At 42.5% G+C, this 21708-nt stretch overlaps 3 protein-coding genes across 8 annotated transcripts; 2 read left to right on the forward strand and 1 right to left on the reverse strand.

Annotated features, from left to right (window-relative positions):
• The first annotated feature begins 4873 nt into the window (after positions 1 to 4873).
• LOC112226111 (SWI/SNF-related matrix-associated actin-dependent regulator of chromatin subfamily E member 1) lies at positions 4874 to 13309 on the forward strand. 6 transcript variants are annotated; one of them, XM_024390351.2, is made up of 12 exons: positions 4874 to 4962; positions 5553 to 5676; positions 6781 to 6832; positions 8880 to 8923; positions 9402 to 9506; positions 10291 to 10383; positions 10741 to 10872; positions 10977 to 11148; positions 11251 to 11423; positions 11504 to 11605; positions 11870 to 12134; positions 12341 to 13309. In XM_024390351.2, the coding sequence occupies exons 3-12, from the start codon at positions 6826 to 6828 to the stop codon at positions 12559 to 12561; spliced, it is 1314 nt and encodes a 437-aa protein (XP_024246119.1). In that variant the 5' UTR covers positions 4874 to 4962; positions 5553 to 5676; positions 6781 to 6825; the 3' UTR covers positions 12562 to 13309. The 6 variants fall into 6 exon arrangements, with proteins under 6 accessions (XP_024246119.1, XP_024246120.1, XP_042162984.1 ...); XM_024390352.1 differs by lacking the exon at positions 5553 to 5676 and having other exon boundaries at positions 4877 to 4962; XM_042307050.1 differs by lacking the exon at positions 5553 to 5676 and having other exon boundaries at positions 4877 to 4962; positions 10291 to 10371.
• Positions 13310 to 13515: 206 nt separating this feature from the next.
• On the forward strand, positions 13516 to 17257 carry LOC112225750 (von Willebrand factor C domain-containing protein 2-like). The gene is made up of 3 exons (XM_024389862.2): positions 13516 to 13969; positions 14442 to 14571; positions 16482 to 17257. Exons 1-3 carry the CDS (start codon positions 13517 to 13519, stop codon positions 16721 to 16723), a joined length of 825 nt encoding a protein of 274 aa, XP_024245630.1. The 5' UTR covers position 13516; the 3' UTR covers positions 16724 to 17257.
• Positions 17258 to 18379: 1122 nt separating this feature from the next.
• On the reverse strand, positions 18380 to 21383 carry LOC112226112 (60S ribosomal protein L23). The gene is made up of 5 exons (XM_024390356.2): positions 21283 to 21383; positions 20076 to 20159; positions 19654 to 19782; positions 19308 to 19421; positions 18380 to 18509 (listed from the first exon to the last, which is right to left on the reverse strand). Exons 1-5 carry the CDS (start codon positions 21293 to 21295, stop codon positions 18427 to 18429), a joined length of 423 nt encoding a protein of 140 aa, XP_024246124.1. The 5' UTR covers positions 21296 to 21383; the 3' UTR covers positions 18380 to 18426.
• Positions 21384 to 21708: the final 325 nt, after the last annotated feature.

Raw genomic sequence — 21708 nt, forward strand, 5'->3', positions numbered from 1 at the left:
AAAGGGTTCTACCTAGAACATTTAACATCCTGAGAACCGTTTTTGGAAGAAAGGGTTATTTGATGATTCTTTGGAAGGCAAGAAGGGTTCTACATAAAATCATACATAATATTTCCCAGTATGCTCTATTTCAGGGAGATTACGAATGGTTTGTTTTACTGTATTATCTGTGTTTTTGCATGTACATTTATTGATTCATTCATTTCATGCTACACAAAGATAACTAACATGCAGTTTTCTGAAATAATCCAATCTGTTCGTAATTGGATTCATTTTACCCGTAACTGAGATGGCTGTTCCAGTTTAGATGATTGAGATAGTCTCAGTATTCAATCTTCCATAACCTGACAGTCATTCTGAATGCAGGTTGTGGGTGATTTAACAATTCCACTTGTTGGATATACTAAGTAGCTGGATTCCAATAGGAATTACACATCACATTGCAAGCCAGCATAATGTGACTTGCAGGCCTGATGTGGCCTGTAACCAGGAGTTTCCTAACACCCCTGTGTTAGGGTATAACTAGGCCCTCAAAGAAAGGCCTTGTGAAATGTAATGTATTATCATAGATCATTTGATTTTAAAGGCTAATAAGGTTGGTGGAATTGTTTATAGAGGGTTCTAGGTAGAACCCTGCACGGGTTTCTTTGAAGAACTCTATGGGGACAAACTGAAGAACTCTATGTTATATGTTTCTACTTAGCACCTTTTTTTCTGAGTGTATGTGTGAAAGTGTGTGTTTGTGTGGCGTCAGTATGCATGCGTTATCTGCGTGTTTGTGAGAGTGCCAGTGTGAGTGTGTGGATCAAGTCCTGTGAGAGTGCAAAATAGTGCAGTGCAGATAGTCCGGGTAACCATTGGATAGCTATTCAACTGTCTTATTATTGGGGATACAGTGCCTTCGGAAAGTATTCAGACCCTTTGACTTTTTCCACGTTTCGTTACGTTACAGCCTTACAATCCTCTCTCGGAGCTCCGAGGACAATTCCTTTGACCTCATGGCTTTGTTTTTGCTCTGACATGCACTGTCAACTGTGGGACATTATATAGACAGATGTGTGTGCCTTTCCAAATCATGTCCAGTCAATTGAATTTACCACAGATGGACAACAATCAAGTTGTAGAAACATCTCAAGGATGATCAATGGAAACAGGATGCACCTGAGTTCAATTTCAGTCTCATAGCAAAGGGGCTGAATACTTACGGTATAAGGTATTTCTGTTTTTTATTTGTAATAAATTAGCAAAAATGTCTAAACCTGTTTTTGCTTTGTCATTATGTGGTATTGTGTGTAGATTGCTGAGAAAAAAATATTGAATCCATTTCAGAATAAGGCCGTAATGTAACAAAATGTGGAATAAGTCAAGGGGTCTGAATACTTCCCGAAGTCACTGTAGAAGCTGTCTCTGAGCCTGTTGGTCCAAGACCCGATTCTCTGGTACCGCTTGCTGGACGGTAGCAGAGAGAGCGTCCATGGTTTGGGTGGCTGAAGTCTGTCTAAACACAATATCATACATGTACTGTTTCTGTATGATAATGATAATACCACTATCTCTCTCTCTCTCTCTCTCTCTCTCTCTCTCTCTCTCTCTCTCTCTCTCTCTCTCTCTCTCTCTCTCTCTCTCTCTCTATATATATATATATATATATATATATATATATATATATATATATATATATATATATATATATACTGAACACAAATATGTAAAGTGTTGGTCCCATGTTTCATGAGCTGAAATAAAAGATCCCAGAAATGTTCTAAATGTGCAAAAAGCTTGTTTCTCAAATTTTATGCACAAATGTGTTTACAGCCCTGTTAGTGAGCTTTTCTCCTTTGCCAAGATAATCCATCCACTTGACAGGTGTGGCATATCAAGAAGCTGATTAAACTGTATGATCATTGCACAGATGCACCTTGTGCTTGGGACATTAAAAGGCCAATCTGAAATGTGCAATTTTGTCACACAACACAATGCAATAGATGCCTCACGTTTTGAGGGAGCTTGCAATTAGCATGGTGAATGCAGGAATGACCACCAGAGCTGTTGCAGGAGAATTTAATGTTAATTTCTCTGCCATAAGCCTCTTCCAACGTTGTTTTAGAGAATTTGGCAGTACGTCAAACCAGCATCACAACCGCAGACCACGTGCAACCACGTCAGCCCAGGACCTCCACATCTGGCTTCTTCACATGTGGGATCATCTGAGACCAGCCATCCGGACAACCCCATGAAACTATGGGTTTGCACAACAGAAGAAGTTCTGCACAAACTGTCCAAAACGGTCTCAAGGAAGCTCATCTGCATGCTCGTACTCACCAGGGTCTTCACCTGACTGCAGTTCAGCATCATAACTGACTTCAGAGGGCAAATGCTCACCTTCGATGGCCACTGGCACGCTAGAGAAGTGTGCTCTTCACGGATGAATCCTGGTTTCAACTCTACCGGGTAGACGGCAGACACCGTATGGTGTCGTGTGGGCGAGCGCGGATGTCAACATTGTGAACAGGGTGCTCCATGGTGGCGGTGGGATTATATCCCAGTAGGCATAAACTACGGACAATGAACCCAATTGCATTTTATCAATGGCAATTTGAATGCAGAGATATCATGACGAGATCCTGAGGCCCATTGTTCGCCGCCATCACCTCATGTTTCAGCATGATAACGCACAGCACCATGTCGCAAGGATCTCTACACAATTCCTGGAAGCTGGAAATGTGGCAGTTCTTCCATGGCCTGCATACTCACCAGACATGTCACCCATTGAGCATGTTTGGGATCGATGTGTACGACAGCGTGTTCCAGTTCCCGCCAATATCCAGCAACTTCGCACAGCCATTGAAGAGGAGTAGGACAACATTCCACAGACCACAATCAACAGCCTGATCAACTCGATGTGAAGAAGATGTGTCGCACTGCACTTATTTTGTATTTATTTAACCAGTCAGTTAAGAACAAATTCTTATTTACAATGACGGCCGACTCAGCCAAACCCGGATGACGCTGGGCCAACTGTGCACCGCCCTATGGACCTCCCAATCACGGCCGGTTGTGATACAGCCTGGAATCGAACCAGGGTCTGTAGTGACACCTATAGCACTGAGATGCAGTGCCTTAGACCACTGTGCCACTCGGGAGCCGAGGCAAGTGGTGGTCACACCTACTTTTTTTGAAGGTATCTTTGATTAACAAGTATATCTGTATTCCCAGTCATGTGAAATCCATAGATTAGGGCCTAATAAATGTATTTCAATTGACTGATTTCCTTAAATGAACTGTAACTCAGTAAAATATTTGAAATTGTTGCGTGTTGCGTTTATATTTTTGTTCAGTGTATATGTTCTCTCTCAAAGAAAAATCTTATATGCATTCATCAGATGTATTCTCTGCAGGAGCCCCAGCCTTGGTCAGCTAGCGTTACCTAGCAACCTATTTTACTACACCATCTGTGCCCCCGGAAATGAATATTCATTATTCTTCAATATGCATGTCTGTGTGCAGGTGATTGGTGTTCACGGTTACTATGGCATTCCTCAGACAACAGAGATATTCATCATTCATATTTCTGTTCAAGTCATATCTTGTCGCTATCTTTGGACCATATTAGTTCTATGCACTGCAAGTAGGCCTACATTTTAGTATAATTGTACTACAGTATCATGTCCTCATCATGAATCCATGTTTTAATGACTTGATAATCCTGAAGGATATTGGTGGTTTCATGATTGACTGAAAATAAATGATGCAGCTGCTGGCTTGAAAAATAAGCACAGAATCATTGAAAAAAGTGTTGCATTCTGCGATGTTACTTGGGGGACGTTTCCACTTGGAGCAGTTTGAAAAAGTACAGACAGAGTAAGAACAGCAGCACATTCTCTCAATGCAGTCTAGCCAGAATGGAGAAGTGGGAGTGGGAAAGGAGGTTAAACACCCCTGGGAAAGGACACTCCATATTGGGAATACATTTTTCAACATCTGACAGCATCTATCTGTCTCTGTTGTCAACTATGTCAAGTGGAACAAATCCCAGTTCACTCTCTTCCACAGACTCATCACGCACACAAGTGGCACCATTCAAACCTTGAGCAGAAACATAATATAGCACTCAAACATATTACATCTTCATTAAGCTCACAGGACAGTAAGAATGTAAAAAGACCTAAGTAAACACTCATGTGGACATTTTGCGCCTTGGTGTTGGGCAACATACAAGAGGTTTAGCCTAGATGTCTGGTCTTCAGGAGAAAAGCTCCCCTTCATTATTAGGGCTTACCTCACAGTCCTGTCTGCTTCTTTCTGGGGATGCACTCTAGCAGCAATCCTTTGAATAAAACGGAGAAGACTAATACATATCCAGGTCACTCACAGCAACATGGAAGCTCTGGGGACGTACTACCACACATCTCGCCCTCAATTTGGTCAAGAAGTGGTGGTGTTATACAAGTGAACTGAAACTGTACTTTACTAAGTTACAGGGCTTTATAAAGGCTAAATAACTCAAATGGAGCTTGAATCTCAAACATACCCTTTTTATTTGTTCTGTGTTCTGTGTGCACAGAAGTGTAAGAAAGACAAGAGGTGAAACATTTGTATGAAACATCTTGAGGAGGGGAGGACAATCAGGATCAGGATCTGTCTGTGCTTGAACTTTAACAATAACGGTACGGGATGGAGAGCTGACCCAAGATCAGTTTGATTTCATCTTTGCTCAAGTCATGATCAAGGGGTGCAGCCATGCAATACCTAAAAGCAGTCTGCATAAAATCAGTGGTGGTGTTCTGCAGCCACCTAGCGGTAAGCAAAGGCAAAGCATATTAACTAACTGGGTGCAAATAAGCGGTTCCTCTCCGAAACAGTAGACGGCGTGTTCCACGAAATCGTGTTTTGATCCGCAGTTATTTACCAGCGAAAAAAAGAACAGACGCGCTTTTGAAGGAACAAAGAAAGGAGGTCGGGGTGAGTTCATTTTCAAGTGTATATTCTTTCGATAGTTTTGCATGTAACTTTTTTGAAAAGGTCAGATGGAGATAATTTCACAACTGAATAGAATTGTATTACTATTCAAACTAAATAAAATCTGCATTTACTTGCAAGCAAGGCTTAGCTAACGTTCGCTAGCTAACTGCTTTAGCGCCCATGAACGATATCTCCTGATCAGGGGAGGTTTTGTTAAGAGCCCCGAAGCCTGCTCTAAACATTAACACGCATCGCTTGCGGTATGTTTTTGAAAACTTATGGAACGTATCTTTCATATCAGCGATAAATAATTTAAGGAACTAAAGGTGAAATTACCACACCTTTATTTTATAGGGTTGGTGTTCCCACAAGGCCATATCAATTCAATTCAATGGGCTTTATTGGCATGGGAAACGTGTTAACATTGCCAAAGCAAGTGCGGTAGATAATATACACAAGTGAAATAGACAATACAACTTAACAGTAAACATTACACATATATACGTTTCAAAACAATAAAGACATTACAAATGTCATATTATGTATGTATACAGTGTAAATAATCTCCAGCTCTTGTTTACGGAAGCCAGGCAGAAAACATAGGCGGCCACCTGTGCTAATGAGCTATCTAGCTTGCTTCGAACACCTGGCTGTACGCAACAGTGGGGAGGAAGTGTAGTTCTTCAACTGGAGAAACAACTTCTGTGCAATACTGTAAGTGTTTATTTTGTATTTGAAAGTTTATTTCTCACTGATATGAAAGATAAGGGGCATATCAGCATATGATTAGAAAATCGGTTTTGAAGGAGTGGCTATTTACTTTATCTAAAAGTTCAAACAGCGTCGGAATTGTAGTTACATGGAGCCAAATGTTTGAGAATGTAACCGCTGAAAACCTTACATATGGAAAGGGGTTTAAGGGCTAGCTAACCGTAACTGTTAGCTGTTGTCGTTAACTCTGCTTACTAGATTAGCTAGCTACATTCTGTAACTTTGCTAGTTTGGATGTTTAATTAACGTTAGCGTATATTGTTTTGAGATCACGTCCTTGACGTAGCTAGTTTCAACCTAGAATGATTTAACTATAGTTACTGTCGCTATCCCACTCTGCGGCTAGCACTCTTACTAGCCACTTCTCGACATTTTCCAACCATTGCGTCATCACATGGCATTGTCGGGTAGATTCTCACACACTGGTATCTTGTACTTGCATCTGTGTCACGAAATTGACATAAACAAAATAAGTTTGATAGTCCGGTTTCAACCAACGTGGGGTCTACCGCCTCCCTCCAGTTGCTAGTTTGCTCTGGTCACATCGCGGCGATGACAACTAAAATGAACGTTAATTTACTTGGCTCAGTATGAGGCTCTGTGTTTATGACTAGCTAAACTATAACGTTACTTTCTTAATTTATGAAAGTAAAGATGTTGCTAGGGTTCTGGAGAACGTTTATGTAGGCATAGGGTGCCATTTAATCCCAAATACGAAATAAAGTGTTGTTTTTTTTTGCATTTTCTGTACCGCCACACCTAGGTCCGGTCCATGAGTTTGCTTCGGATCTGCCGAGCTGCATGCGTGAACGAAAGCCAGTATAGAAAGTGCTTTAAATTCATTTATTTCGTATTTTAAGGAAATTACACCATGTTTTGTATGCAGCCTACTGGTTACATTGAATTAATGAGCCAACAACAGTGTGAATCCTACTGTCTTGTTTCCCAGATGCCATAATCTTTCAATCTCTTGCACTGGGCAGCACTAGCCATTTTTGGCATTGTTGTTATTATTTTCCTATAACAAGCTCAATATTTTTATTACAGCACCAATGATGAGAACAGCTTGAAATCCACAATCCCTCAGCCAAGATGTCAAGTAAGTAGATATTTACAGTTGAAGTCAGAAGTTTACATAAACCTCAGCCAAATACATTTAAACTCGGTTTTTCACAATTTATGACATTTAATCCTAGTAAAAATTCCCTGTTTTAGGTCAGTTAGGATCACCACTTTATTTTAAGAATGTGAAATGTCAGAATAATAGAGGGAATTATTTCTTTCAGCTTTTATTTCTTTCATCACATTCCCAGTGGGCCAGAAGTTTACATACACTCAATTAGTATTTGGTAGCATTGCCTTTAAATTGTTTAACTTGGGTCAAACATTTTGGGAAGCCTTCCACAAGTTTCCCACAATAAGTTGGGTAAATTTTGGCCCATTCCTCCTGACAGAGCTGGTGTAACTGAGTCAGGTTTGTAGGCCTCCTTGCTCACACACACTTTTTCAGTTCTGTCCACAAATTGTCTATGGGATTGAGGTCAGGGCTTTGTGATGGCCACTCCAATACCTTGCCTTTGTCCTTAAGCAATTTTGCCACAACGTTGGATGTATTCTTGGGGTCATTGTCCATTTGGAAGACCCATTTGCCACCAAGCTTTAACTGTCTGACTGATGTCTTTAGATGTTGCTTCAATATATCCACATAATTTTCCTACCTCATGATGCCATCTATTTTGTGAAGTGCACCAGTCCCTCCTGCAGCAAAGCACCCCCACAACATAATGCTGCCACCCCCGTGCTTCACAGTTGTTATGGTGTTATTTGGCTTTTAAGCCTTCCCCCTTTTCCTCCAAACATAACGATGGTCATTATGGCCAAACAGTTCTTTTTTTGTTTCGTCAAACCAGAGGACATTTCTCCAACTGTACTATGTGCAGTTGCAAACCGTAGTCTGGCTTCTTTATGCCGGTTTTGGAGCAGTGGCTTCTTCCTTGCTGAGCGGCCTTTCAGGTTATGTCGATATAGGACTTGTTTTACTTTGGATATAGATACTTTTGTACATGTTTCCTTCATCTTCATAAGGTCCTTTGCTGTTGTTCAGGGATTGATTTGCACTTTTCTCAACCAAGTACGTTCATCTCTAGGAGGCCAAACGCGTCTCCTTCCTGAGCGGTATGACGGCTGCGTGGTCCCATGGTGTTTATACTTGCGTACTATTGTTTGTACATATGAACGTGGTACCTTCAGGCGTTTGGAAATTGGTTCATCCTTGGGAGCGGACTTGTGGAGGTCTACAATTCTTTTTCTGGGGTCTTGGCTGATTTCTTTTGATTTTCCCATGTCAAGCAAAGAGGCACTGAGTTTGACTCAAATGATGTCAATTAGCCAATCAGAAGCTTCTAAAGCCATGACATTTTCTGGAATTTTCCAAGCTGTTTGAAGGCACAGTCAACTTAGAGTATGTAAACTTCTGACCCACTGGAATTGTGATACAGTGCGCTATAAGTGACATAATCTGTCTGTAAACAATTGTTGGACAAATTTCTCGTCATGCACAAAGTAGATGTCCTAACTGACTTGCCAAAACTACAGTTTGCTAATAAGAAATGTGTGGAGTGGTTGAAACACTTAGGTTGGAGGCATTAAAACTAGTTTATGTAAACTTCTGACTTCAACTGTATCTCAATTGGTTTTGAATTGGAGTGGCAGGTAGCCTAGCGGTCAAGGGTGTTGGGCCATTAAAGTCTCTGGTTAAAATGCCTGCGCTGACTAGGTGAACCATATGTCTATGTGCCCTTAAGCAAGGCACTTAACCCTCATGCTCTAGTCTAGATCAAAATGTCTGCTAAATGACAACCCCAAAAAATGAAAGGGGTCCAAGTGAAAATACTGCACGGATTCACCTCAAACGTACAAATACACTAACAAGCGACATGGGTTAAGAATTTTCACCAGTTTAAAGAAATCTGTGACCTGTATTGTAAAAACTGTTATTAATGAGCACATGGGACCAATATAACTGACATGTAGGTTTAGATACAGGTTAAACACTAACTGCATTATAGAGCTTAATTCATACAGGGAGTGCAATTTACTCTTAGTTTTGTATGTCTGATCTTTGTCTTAACATTTATTTTACACAGAAAGGCCATCATATGCACCTCCCCCCACCCCAGCCCCCACAACTGTAAGTGTCACACACCATCCCACACCAGTCCTCCCATTTTCCTCCCAATGCCAGGGGAGTGGGTCTTCTATACAATCAACAGGAGCTCAGTAATGTGCTGTTGGGCTGCAGGACCGCACAGACATATTAGCTCGGGATGTTCTGTCAATACATTTGCCAGATTGTGACTCGCAGACAAACATTTTCCCTTCATCTAAATCACATGCTGCTATACATTTTGAACATCAACGGATGGAAGTAGAACTGGCCAGTTACCAGCTGTTTACCTCCCTCTTTGCTACCTTTTTATTTTGTGATCCTCCTATGACAGAAACAAGCCAATGACTATGCACTGCTTTTTGTTTTTTCAAGATGGCTGCTTTCGCATGACTATGCTATGCAAATCATTAGCCCCAACTCTCCTTTTCATATTTTTTTTGTCCCTCCCCCTTGTTTGTGTCATTTCTCATTCGTGTTTTGTCTCATTTGTCTCCATCAGCAAGTGCCCAACACCCCTGGGTTTGTGGGGTACAACCCATACAGCCATCTGGCCTACAACAACTACAGGCTGGGAGGGAATACCGGCAGCAACAACAGGGTAATGGTAGGACCAATGCCATCCGGGGCTAGAGCCCAAGGAGTAAGGCTGGCTATTCCCTGAGTGAGAAAGGGATAATTTGGAGAAAGGGGAAATGAGTGTTTGGTACAAGAATAGAAGGGTGAAGAGAAAAAAAATCAACATGTAGAAAAGGATACTTTTTGGGGGGGATCAATGGTACAATAAAAACAGCTGCTGGTCGTGGTCAAGTGAGGTCAGTAATTGCTGAAGTCCTCCTATAATCTTCTGTAAATCACACAATCATCTTACTCCAACTGATTTGATGCTCCACTTGATGACCCAATTATTTGTTAGTGTCACCATTTCCCCTCATCTTGTCCTTGATGCAAAAGCATTTCATATTAGTACAGTTGCCCCTCTGACATGCCCCTCCCCTGCTTGTACAGCCTGCTAGGGAGCAGCAGCATGTTGCCCCGTCCATCCAAGGCTCATGACTTGGCATGTCAGAGGTTCATACTAGTTGGTGTTTTAATCACAAGGCAGCCAAAACTGATAGCAGTATTCATTTGAATTATAGCCCTAAACACTGAGAGGGCAATAATTTGTCCTACATACCAGCTATGCATGAAACACTATCCCAAAAATAAGGTGCAACATTTTGGAATGAGTCTCTTTAAGAGCTTCACTTAATGCAGATTGTGTCATTTTCAGTTGTGGCCCTGCCCCTTTTTCATAGTAGTACATAAGTGTTATATACGTGTTTTCTGTAATAACTATGTCCATTGGTTTGACCTGTTGATATTTTCTTTTCTTTGGCTCTCTTTCCCAGAATTCCTCAGGAGTCACTGTTCCCAAGCCGCCCAAACCGCCAGACAAGCCGCTGATGCCCTACATGCGGTACAGCCGGAAGGTAAGCAGGAAGGTAAGACACCCACGGTGTCTACTTTTACTGCTTGTACAGGGGGTCGCCCAGCCAACCGTCTGGATGGCCGGGGACCCCACTGTTGATGACCCCTGGTGGTATGTTCCTCACATCTTACCCCCTCTGGATTGGAGGTCGGAGACAGCCGAGTTACCCCACCATCCGGATCCACTCCTCTTCAACACCTGTCTTCATTGTTGATTCTGTCTGTCCTTGTTTCTGTGTGACCTGTTGTGCTTGCTTTCCCTTTGTCTCCTCCAAATCAAATCTTTCTCTCCCTCTTTCTTCCTCTTATTTTTATACATTTTCCATCTTAGTTGCTGCTCTGTTTTGACCACGGTGCCTCCTTTTTGCCAGGTCTGGGACCAAGTCAAAGCCTCCAATCCGGATCTGAAGTTATGGGAGATTGGAAAGATTATTGGTGGCATGTGGAGGGACCTCACTGAAGAGGAGAAGCAGGACTACTTGAACGAATATGAAGCGGAAAAGGTGAGGACAGTTGGGTGCTGCAGTTTTACAATGCCCTAGCTATTTTGCCTTGGGTAAATAAGTCCAGTCCTTTCACTGAGATTTTATAATTACTGCCTCTATAGATTGAGTACAACGACTCCCTGAAGGCCTACCACAACTCACCGGCTTACCTGGCCTACATCAATGCCAAGAACCGTGCAGAGGCGGCTCTGGAGGAGGAGAGCAGACAGCGGCAGACCCGCGTTGAGAAGGGAGAACCTTACATGAGCATCCAGCCTGCTGAAGACCCAGATGGTAATGGCCTGGGGACTAGAAATTCTGTCTCTCCTGTACCTTTTTTTGTTTATCCATATTGTGTGTATTGAAAGCCAATGTTTTTGTGTGTCCTTTCCGTAGACTATGACGATGGGTTCTCCATGAAGCACACGGCCACCGCTCGCTTCCAGAGGAACCACCGGCTCATCAGTGACATCCTCAGTGAGATTGTGGTGCCAGATGTGCGCTCTGTCGTCACCACTGCACGCATGCAAGTCCTCAAGCGCCAGGTCCAGTCCCTCATGGTGCACCAGGTAAGCAAAGCTAGTGGAAAACACGCACTGGCCTGTAATCACACAATAGTCTGGTTTGACACTGTTGTTCCTTTCCACAGAGAAAGCTGGAAGCAGAGCTGCTGCAAATAGAGGATCGGCACCAGGACAAGAAGAGGAGGTTCCTGGAGACTACAGACTCTTTCAATAGTGAGCTCAAACGGGTATGTGCCCCCACCCAACAGTGTCCAAAGTGAGAATCACCTCATACAAAGTGCAACAGCTGATAGCCTGTGTCTTGTTTTTGTACCAGTGTAGTTTGTTTACTTTTAACAGCAGCCGTGCTGTGATGATAGGTTTGTATTCTGTGCCACTCAGTAGCTGTTCAAGTTTGTCTTTGTAGCCCTGGTGTGTTGTACGAAAGTCTGATTTGTCGTAACTGCTCAAAGCTGCAGTGTCTACAACTAGATGTGTTTGTCTGTGTGCAGCTGTGCGGTCAGAAGGTGGAGGTAGACATGGAGAAGCTTGCAGCAGAGATTGCTGCGGCAGAGGAGGCTGCTAGGCGGCGGGCGGAGGAGAGGGAGAAGGAAGCGGCGGAGCAGGCAGAGAAGACTGCCCAGGAACAGCAAGAGCAGCAGCATGCGGCAGCGGCCTCCGCTTCATCTACCCTGCCCATCACTGAACAGAACAACACCACCCCACCAACCACAGAGACCAAGGAGGACCAGGACAAGCCAACCCCTATGGAGACAGGTCAGTCATACCAACATCGCACTAAAGCATTTTCTCTGTTATTTCAGTAACTTGCTGTTTTGGAGTAAGAAAAAGCCTGATACAAGTAGTGCTTTTATTGCAGTAACATGTTATCTGCTGTGGCATTCAGACTGAGCATTGTGATCTATGATCATTACAATCTACACAAAAACACCTGACCTACACACTTTCCTCCTTTCCTTCAGAAGAGACTCCTACATCAGAGACATCTGAGACCCATCCTGAGGCTGAGAAGGGCACACCTGCTGCAGAGAAGCAGCAGGGCCCGCCGGTGGAGAGCGTCACGGACGAGGGAACCAGTGACAGCACCGCCCCATCCGAAAGCAGCACCGGGCCCCCTGCAGACCTCCCTGCTTCAGCTGAGCCTGCCCCAGAGGAACGCCCAGCCAGCCAGCCCTCCCAATAGCATCTCTGTAGAAGGGCACACCTCTCTCTGAGCACACCCTCTAACCTATAGACTAGGGCCATGTTTTGTGGGCACAGTGCTGCATATCAAAAATATTGGAATGTATAGAAGTGATTTCATGGGTAGAGATGTCCATACTTTTGTACATTCTGTATGTTATTTGCGATGTCGTGCAACCCTGTGCCCATTTAAATATGACCCTGTGATGTTCTTCCACCATCCCCACACTTGGTTTGTGTGTTTGACATTTCTATTGATCTTGCAATGGACCTCTGGATTCATACCACAAGCCAACAGTTCCTCTTTAGCTATTTGCGTTGATAGAACAGGGAAGGGCCTTGGCCTAATTTATTCCACACCCAATTGACAATGGTTTTTACATGCTATTTTTGTTGCCTATTTTTATCTAACTTTTAGTTAGTAATCAATATGGTGTGGACTGTTAGTGATGGATTAAATTCATAATTCATATGAAATGGCCAGTCCTTGAATATCACCTATTATATCACAGCAAATGGATGATTGTGAACTGTTTTACATGAGCTGTTTGCAACTGCACGGCTGTCAAACCCTGTTGCTGTGTATCACCACTAGAGAAATGGTCATGATGAACCTCAGATAAAACCTCACGCTTTCAAATGACTGTTTTTACTTGAATTTGAATGATTTTAGTATGCCTCTGCGATTTGCATCTTTTTTTGTACTGTCAAGCCTCTTGCCCAAATAAAAGTAATTTCTGTCTTTCGGACCAATGGCTTATTTCAAATGTTTTATTGGCTTTCTCTAGATGTAGGCCTACTGATTGCTTAGACTGCCTATTCAGAAATAATAGCTCAGCATTGTAATTTTGATGACTCGACAATATATTCAAACTGTAATTATAAATAAAAAAGTAAAAAGTCAAACTTGGACTACTGTAAGTAAAATCTCGTTGACCATTGGGGAATGTGGTTGCATGCCCACTTTTCTTGCCTTGTCTGCCGTCCATGCGTCGTCACACCTCTTTAAAAGAACGAGAGAACACCAGACGGTCACAGTGTCGATATCAGGAATGATGAATAGCCGCGCGCTTTGCCTCTACGTCGCGCTCCTCTACCCGATCCCCAAAACATTGACGGAATACTCAACCAATACTGACTCGGAGTACGAGTTTGGGGATTACCGGGGCAAGTGGTGCTTAGACGACCACGGATTTGTGTATAGCATCGGGGAAGTGTACTATCCCAGTCCATCTGCTTGTCCGTGCACCTGCACTGAAGACGGACCCGTGTGCATACGACCCAAGTGTCCTCGCATTCATCCTCGATGTACACGGATTAAATACAAATCCTGCTGTCCAGTGTGTGAGGCAGTTAGCAAAGTGTGTGTATATGGTGGCAAAATGTACAGAATATTCGAAGAATTCAGGGTGAGATTAATTTTTTAATGAAACATGACTAAAAATATGTTCCATCGACTTTAAGTGACTGTGAACATTATCCAAGGTTAAGGTTGGATCTTGGAATATGTTTATTATACTGTATTATACTCAATGTCAAAGCAGTGTTTTTAGTGTCTAGTCTGGTGGTGAAGATGGGGACATTGGTTATTTATCCTCTATTGCATGAGAGATGTAGGCCTATTGTCAAGTGTAATAACAGTACTCCCCATCAACAAGGGGTCATGTGGGGGTCAGCAGTTGAGATGGCATGAGGTGACATTTCATATGATCTCTTTTTAATTGAAAACATTCAGGTATTACATTGATGCATGCTTCATAGGTTTCTCAAGTATTATGCTTCCTTCCAAATGACAGGAGAACACAGAGTTTAACTTTAGAGAGAATGAAAGTGAGTGTGGTAGAAAATATGTCTAAAGGTGTATCTAACCTGCTGTTTCAGTTGTCACGCTGTGAGAGATGTCGTTGCGAGTCCAACAGGGAGGTGTCCTGTTCCATCTCTGACTGTCCTGCACCACACTGTGTCAACCCTACATATGAGCCCAACCACTGCTGTCCTGTCTGCTACACTGGTGAGTTCACTTCTACAAACACACAACTTTCCAATACAATTAATGGTCTCTACCCAATGGTCTCTACCCAAACACACAATTTCTTCCACACTAGTTTACATGTTATAATGATAGGGTGGACATACACACACACAGATGTGTTCTGTATAATTTGACCTGAACATACAACGCAAATATACAGACTCCATAAGCCTGGTCATATGTAACTCAAGCATTTTGCTGCACCTGCTATAACATCTGTGTATGTGACCAATAAACGTTGATTTGATGTCAACCATTAGTAATTAGCTTTGACACAGCGTGTGATATTGATTATAAAGACAGCTGCAGCTCTTATGTAATGTTTACAATGGCAGTAGTTGGCTGCTGCCCCCAGTTGGAGTCTAAGGTCATCGATATCTTCAATGTTTCTTTAATCACTGCTCCACTGCACTGGTACCATCTGTACTGTGCGTTCAACATGATATGTGCATCATATTCATAACAAGCTCAATTATTAGTTAGAGTCAAGCCAAGCAGTTTTGGAAATATTTAGTCACTGATGTGGGATCCTAGCATCCTTAGAACTAAACTATGGAATTCAGCATTGCACAGATTACATAACTGAATTTAGACACTGGATAAAGAGGGATGTAAATCAAACTGCTCGATAGTGCTCTGTCCAACACAGGAATAGTAACTAGCCCCCAGCCTGGTGGGGCATGGGGCCATTCATCCAACAGCAGGCAGTAAATGAACAGCTTGTGTGTGTGCCGTATATAGTTCAATCAGTAAATCAATCACATTTATTTATAAAGCCATTTTTACATTAACAGTTGTCACAAAGTGTTATACAGAAACCCAGTCTAAAACCCCAAAGAGCAAGCAATGCAGATGTACACTGAACAAAAATATAAACACATGTAAAAAATGTTTGGTCTCCACACATTGGATTTTCAACATTGAAGAAGCAATTTTGGTTTTTGAAACTTAAGTTTACACTTTTAATTGAGAAAATAAAAACAAATGGCATGGACTAAATTATTAGCAACCAAGAGCTGTAACTGCTGAGACAGTAACTGCTGACAAATGCTTCTTGAAGCCTTCAATTAGCTCTTTTCTACTGGATGTTTGGCCCATTCTTCAGCTGCAAACTGCTCAATTTCTGTGATGTTTGAGGGGTGCCTTCCACCAACTGCTGTTTTCAGATCTCGCCATATGTTTTAGATGGAATCAGATCTGAACTCAATGCTGGCCACTCCAGAACAGTCTAGTGTTTATTCTTGAATGATTCCTGGGTGCTTTTTGATGCGTGTTTGGGTTTGTTATCCTGCTGGAAGACCTACAACCTTCGACAGAGACCCAGTTCTTGTACACTGGGTTGTAACGTTGGACTGATAATCTGCTGATTTCAGGATGCCTTGCACATGTTCAAGGCCCCCAGTACCAGAGGCAGCAAAGCAATCCCACGGCATTATTGGATCTCCCCCATGTTTGATTGTAGGAAGGGTCTTTCTTTGAATGCTTAATTTGGTTATCAGTAAAAAATAGTGCTGATTTGTATTGTATTGGTCCACAGAACATTTTTCCCAGAATTTAGGCTTGTTTAGGTGTGTTTTTGCGAAGTTCAATAGGCGTTTCTTGTGTAGGGAATTATTTAAGAAAAGTGCAAGGGTGCCAATTTATTTGGCCACAACTGTATGTCTGCCTTTATGGATGTGTAAGTAACTCTACAAAGTATAGCCTATTGGTGCTGCAAATGACAGTAGGATGATTTTAATAGGACTACAGAAGTTTCTCATTGCAATGCTGATCAAAAGAGCACATTACATATACAATTAACTGTCAAAAACATATGCAATTCACATTTATGGTGACATCTGATATAACATCTATTTATTTTACATAGTTTTTCTGCATCCTGCCTACAGGGCCCAATTGTTTTGTGGGTGACAGAGTGATCTCGGCAGGGGAGCGAGTAGAGATAGACAAGCAGACTGTGTGTTACTGCACCTACCGGGACAGCACCTGGCAGATGCACCCCCATGCCACCTGCGAGCAGCGCTCGCTGCCGGACCCCGATCTCAACCCCAGCCCCTCTGAGCCCCCCGAGGAAGACGAGACCAAGCAGATGGACAGGGACTTCCGCCCCAGGCTGGACTGGATCCCGTGAGCAGGCAGGAGGGTGGGTGTGAGGGTAATAGTGCGCCAAGGGGAAACGGGGAGATGATCGGGCAGGTTGTTTTCCGTGCCCTGCTGAGTGCAGTCTGCATAGGGCTTAGGGCCAGGGATGATCTACTACACCACATTATACAACCACAATAACATTACGAGCTAGTAGTGTTTGTGCAACATTATATAAAACTTTGCACACAGGAACAATATATGGTGCACATTAAAGACAATACACAACTATAACATATAGTTCTGTGAAATTAATTTGTCTCCATTGTCCTTCACTTGCAGTAGTCTGGTTTTGTCATCAAAGGGCTGGTGTAAGTGGACACTTAGAGATGGTGGCAACATTCACCCTTTTATTAATCTCAGGTTTACACTAGTGCACATTAACATTGCTCTGTATATTTCTTTGACTACTGTTGTTTCTTTAATAACATTGATATCCATCTCAGAACGGTTCTAACACTGAAATGGAAATGTTCCTTTTTCTGTATATAAATTGACTTGTAGTTCTATGAAGTGTACCTTTGATGGACATATCAAATAAACATCAGGAACCGTATGTATCAAGCGTCTCAGATTCAAGTGACAATTTAGGATCAGTTTTGCCTTTAATAGATTACAATGAATAAGATTACATGGATAATGGGCCCTGACCCCAGATCAACCCTCCTACGGAGACGCTTGATACGGACCCAGTTGAATGAATGACAATGTCCCATCCTTACACTTGTTTACATGCAGGCAAGCTACTACACCAGGGGTATGTAATCCGGTTCTTGGAGTGCCACAAGTACTGCAGGGTTTTGTTCCAACTAGGCACCACATGACCAATTGATCAGTGATTGCCTGAATTCAACACACCTGGTCTTCCAGGTTAATTAAATCAGAAACACGAAGTGGTTGCGGCACTACAGGACCAGGGTTGCCTACCCCACCCTACACGTTTCCCTGGACAAGGATTCTCTGATCTCAGGGCCCTTACATGAAAATGTCACTTGTTGTCTTGCCTTCTAGGTTACCCACTTGGTAATTTTGTAAATATATATTATTTTCTGGTACTACATGTACCCATCTCGTTATTAAATACAATTTGTTTTTGTGGGGGCCTTCATATCCCTCAATGAAACTTAATTTAGGCTCTTCGACGAGCAACCTCCTGCAATATGGATTTGTATTTTCAGCCATGAAGATAAATTCTCCACAATTTTACCCCCGCTATCCATAATTTAGTCATCCATTAACAAGTTATCAAACATATCCTGACTTGGACGACAATTCGCTGGGCCATTCTGACAATTTTATGGGCTCCCAAATTGCACAGCAGTCTAGGAGACTGCATCTCAGCACTAGATGCACCACTACAGACCATGGTTCAATCACAGGCTGTATCACAACCAGCCGTGATCCGGAGTCCCATAGTGCAGCGCACAATTTGCCCAGTGTCGCTAGGGGAGGGTAGGCAGTCATTGTAAAATACGAATTTGTTCTTAACTGACTTGCCTAGGTTAAATAAAAGGTTAAAAAAAATAATCGGCGTGTCAATATTTTTTGAATGTGCTCCTGTTCTTACACCCAGTGAGACTAAACAGATGTATACAGTAGATACTGTGTAGTTTGACACTGCCTTGGGATCTTGCAAACAGGACACTGACTTTACAATGGTTTTTATTGAAAACAACAAGCCAGGATCAAGGATCACGCTATGCTGCCAGCATTTGAAGCAATCCTGGGCCACAGGTCTGCACATTCCTTGGCCACCGGTCCTGTGATGGCCGAACCTGTAACACAGAAGACAAATTCAGCCCACAACAAAAATGAGATAAAATAGTAGACAAGATGCCTTTGGCCTTGCATCAGTGTAATAACATTTCACTCTTTGCAGACCTGCCACTTACAATGTGAACAAAAACATAGTTATGGAGCTCATGCATCCACAAGAAAACTACATACTCAATTTGACTGCACCGTCTTGATTTGAACATCCACACTTTACTTTGGTTGCTGACAAACAAATCCCCACCGTTTCCAGGTCAATTCCTATAGCGTTACCTACAAATAACCCCACTTGGCATTGTAACATCAAAATATGACATGTAGCAGTGAGATTCTCTACCCAAGTGAACTTGAAAGGAATGGACAGGTGTGCATACCAATCCATGTTTTCTAATAAATGACTGAGTGAGGACATACACACTTCGAGGAGAATGGTACAGAATCACACTGCCTCCATTATTTCATTGCATCTAAATGTATTCAAAGGATGACCACTATCCAGTGAACACAAATGTTTCATCACTGATTGAGATTGGTCAGCCAAAATGAGACTGCCATCTCACCCACAGTGATGATCTTAAAATTCCCTTCTTCGACAACTCACTGAGCTACTGACCAGACAAACAAAGCAAGTGCTTTTTGAAGGGGTGTCATTTATATTTCGCAACAGAGTATTAGAAAAGAAAATGTACTACTCAAAATTCACATCCAGAATTTGAAAAGCACTCAAAGAAGCCCAGCCAAACATCCTTATGAAGAACCGACTTGGGATGGGGGCCCAAAGACTCAAAATCCCAACTCACCTTTCATTTCTCCTTTGACATTCACTATGACCCCCGCATTGTCTTCAAAGTAGAGAAACACGCCATCCTTTCGCCGATATGACTTCCGCTGCCGTATCACAACCGCAGGATGCACTGTGGGAAAGACGAAGACTATCAGAATCCAGCAACCTGACATAACCCACATCGCTACACTGTTGATTTTCACCATTCAGTTAAACAATCGGTCTGGGACTACAACGGTGGTGAAAACTACAAGTAATTTTAAAAACCAATCAAATTACTATGCAAACCGCCATAATCTCTTGATTAGCTAGCCCCAGTTCATCCTATTCTAGTAATTGAATACATAATGTAGAACACTCACCCTTTTTTCTGAGTTCTGGTTTGCCTTTCTTGACAGTGGCCATGACCATGTCACCCACACCAGCAGCAGGAAGACGGTTCAGACGCCCCTTGATGCCCTTGACAGAGATGATGTACAGGTTCTTGGCACCTAGTGAGAAAGGGGGAAGAAGATGGTGAATATATGACAGGATGGAGATGGTTCCACTGCCCAGGCTTGATTAAAGGTACAGATCCTTGTAGACCATTTCAAAACAAGACCAGGTTGAACTACATGACATGTTCCATCACTGATTGAGATTGCGCAGCCAAAATGAGACTGCCATCTCACCCACAGTGATGATGTTTCTATACCCTTTCTCGACAACTTGCCGAGCTATTGACCAGACAAAGCAAGTGCTTTTTGAAGGGATATTTATTCTAACAGATCTGAATGTAACATACCTGTGTTGTCAGCGCAGTTGATGACGGCACCCACTGGGAGACCCAGCGAGATGCGAAACTTTGCCCCAGATGACCCACCACGTCCTGAACAAGAGAAGAGATTCCATTTAAGTAAACTTTGCATAATACAGACTGAAAACACACTGCTTAAATCAAGCAAATATTATCCAAGTTGTTCCATCACGGATTGAGATTGTTCAGTATAGGTGACTGCCATCTCACCCACCAGTGATGATTACTATACCCTTCTTCGACAACTCACCCAGCTACTGACCAGACAAAGCAAGTGCTTTTTGAAAGGGGTTCAACCTCACATTTCGTTATTTTCTTTTCAGATTTAAACTACTGCCAAGAACATGCAGCCACAGCACTATGTGGGAGGCATGGTAAAGTCACCATAGAACCAACACACAAGGCCTCAAGATTAGAAGTGACTTAACACTGGCTAACATTACTGCTTGCACTACAAAAAGACAGCCCATGTTGACAGTTCTACCCCTTGTTTAATGCACCCAACTAGGGTAGCTTGCAAAGCAATTGACCAATTAGTTGTGAGTAGGCTGCTGTAAGGTGATAGCTAGCTAGTTAGAAATTACTTGCATGGCCTGGGAGAAGAGTTGGAGGAAACTAGCTAGTTGGCAAGGAAAATAACGTTCAATCACAGACGAAATCAGTGCCTTTGGTTCATTGTTTTTGAGTTAGAGTCCCCCTTTCTAAAGTTAAAACAATACACCGTGGCTCAACTTAGCTAGCCGGGGAAATCATTGCGAACACGTAGCTACAGCTAGTCAGCCTAGGGCTTCAGCGGTGTCCATGATTTGGAGTCATGCCTTGCTTTTAGTCAGACGCTATGCTACCACGCACTGACTAGAACACTCTCAAATAAGTAGTTCACCTGCCACTCATTTGTTGGACATTGTACTGGAATGGCAACTGCGCTTATACGTGAGGAATTAGAACACACTCACCAATTCATGCATTTTAGCTAACACGCCAAAAGCTAATCAGCTAAATGATAGCAAAAATGGCTTCCGTAACAAGCCCCTAAAATCATCCCTCTGAATAATGCTCAGTCCTTCACATTTTCAAGCCAATATGAATGACAATTATTCATAAAACGTCCATTATCCAAATAACATTATGTTCCTATGTTAGACATTCTGCAAACGGGTAGATGGATGTGGATTTTTCTTAGCAAGTCTCTTACCTCTCTTAGACATTGCTGCAAAAGGGAAAGAGGAAGACGGAAAAAGGAATCATGGGATATAAAGTTCCGCAGACATACCACAGACATTTCACGTCCGGTCGATTAAGCCTATATCGCCCTCTGGTGTTGGCGATAACAGCCTCTGCTTTCAAAATTAAAACAAAGTAAACATTGTGCAACTTCATGAGCAATTATTTACTAATTGTCCAGTCATGAATGGCAGGGGTCACACGTGGAACATTTAAAACAGCAATGAAAAAATGAGGTGAGTGAAGACCAAGTGTGTATAAACCCTGGATGACTGACAGGGGACGCTGTGTTGAAGCCACCTTGATACTCCTCAATTGTAAAAAATAATATTTTTGGGAGCAAAATAAAAGCATTTGTTGATGTCTACATTAGTTTTTGACATTTTACAGACACATA

Source organism: Oncorhynchus tshawytscha, linkage group LG27 (genome assembly GCF_018296145.1).
Source record: "Oncorhynchus tshawytscha isolate Ot180627B linkage group LG27, Otsh_v2.0, whole genome shotgun sequence".
Classification (NCBI taxonomy): Eukaryota; Metazoa; Chordata; class Actinopteri; order Salmoniformes; family Salmonidae; genus Oncorhynchus; species Oncorhynchus tshawytscha.

Excerpts from the sequence above, each read along its gene's own strand:
- LOC112226112 (XM_024390356.2), bottom strand. Across the intron at positions 19,783-20,075 it reads CAACTGCGCTGACAACACAG|GTGCCAAGAACCTGTACATC; the intron begins GTATGTTACATT and ends CTTTCTCACTAG. Across the intron at positions 19,422-19,653 it reads ACCAGAACTCAGAAAAAAGG|TGCATCCTGCGGTTGTGATA; the intron begins GTGAGTGTTCTA and ends TCTTTCCCACAG.
- LOC112225750 (XM_024389862.2), top strand. The coding sequence starts at position 13,517 with ATGCCCACTTTTCTTGCCTTGTCTGCCGTCCATGCGTCGTCACACCTC. Across the intron at positions 13,970-14,441 it reads GAATATTCGAAGAATTCAGG|TTGTCACGCTGTGAGAGATG; the intron begins GTGAGATTAATT and ends CTGCTGTTTCAG. Across the intron at positions 14,572-16,481 it reads CTGTCCTGTCTGCTACACTG|GGCCCAATTGTTTTGTGGGT; the intron begins GTGAGTTCACTT and ends TCCTGCCTACAG.
- LOC112226111 (XM_024390351.2), top strand. Across the intron at positions 11,149-11,250 it reads GCCTGCTGAAGACCCAGATG|ACTATGACGATGGGTTCTCC; the intron begins GTAATGGCCTGG and ends TCCTTTCCGTAG. Across the intron at positions 12,135-12,340 it reads GCCAACCCCTATGGAGACAG|AAGAGACTCCTACATCAGAG; the intron begins GTCAGTCATACC and ends CCTTTCCTTCAG.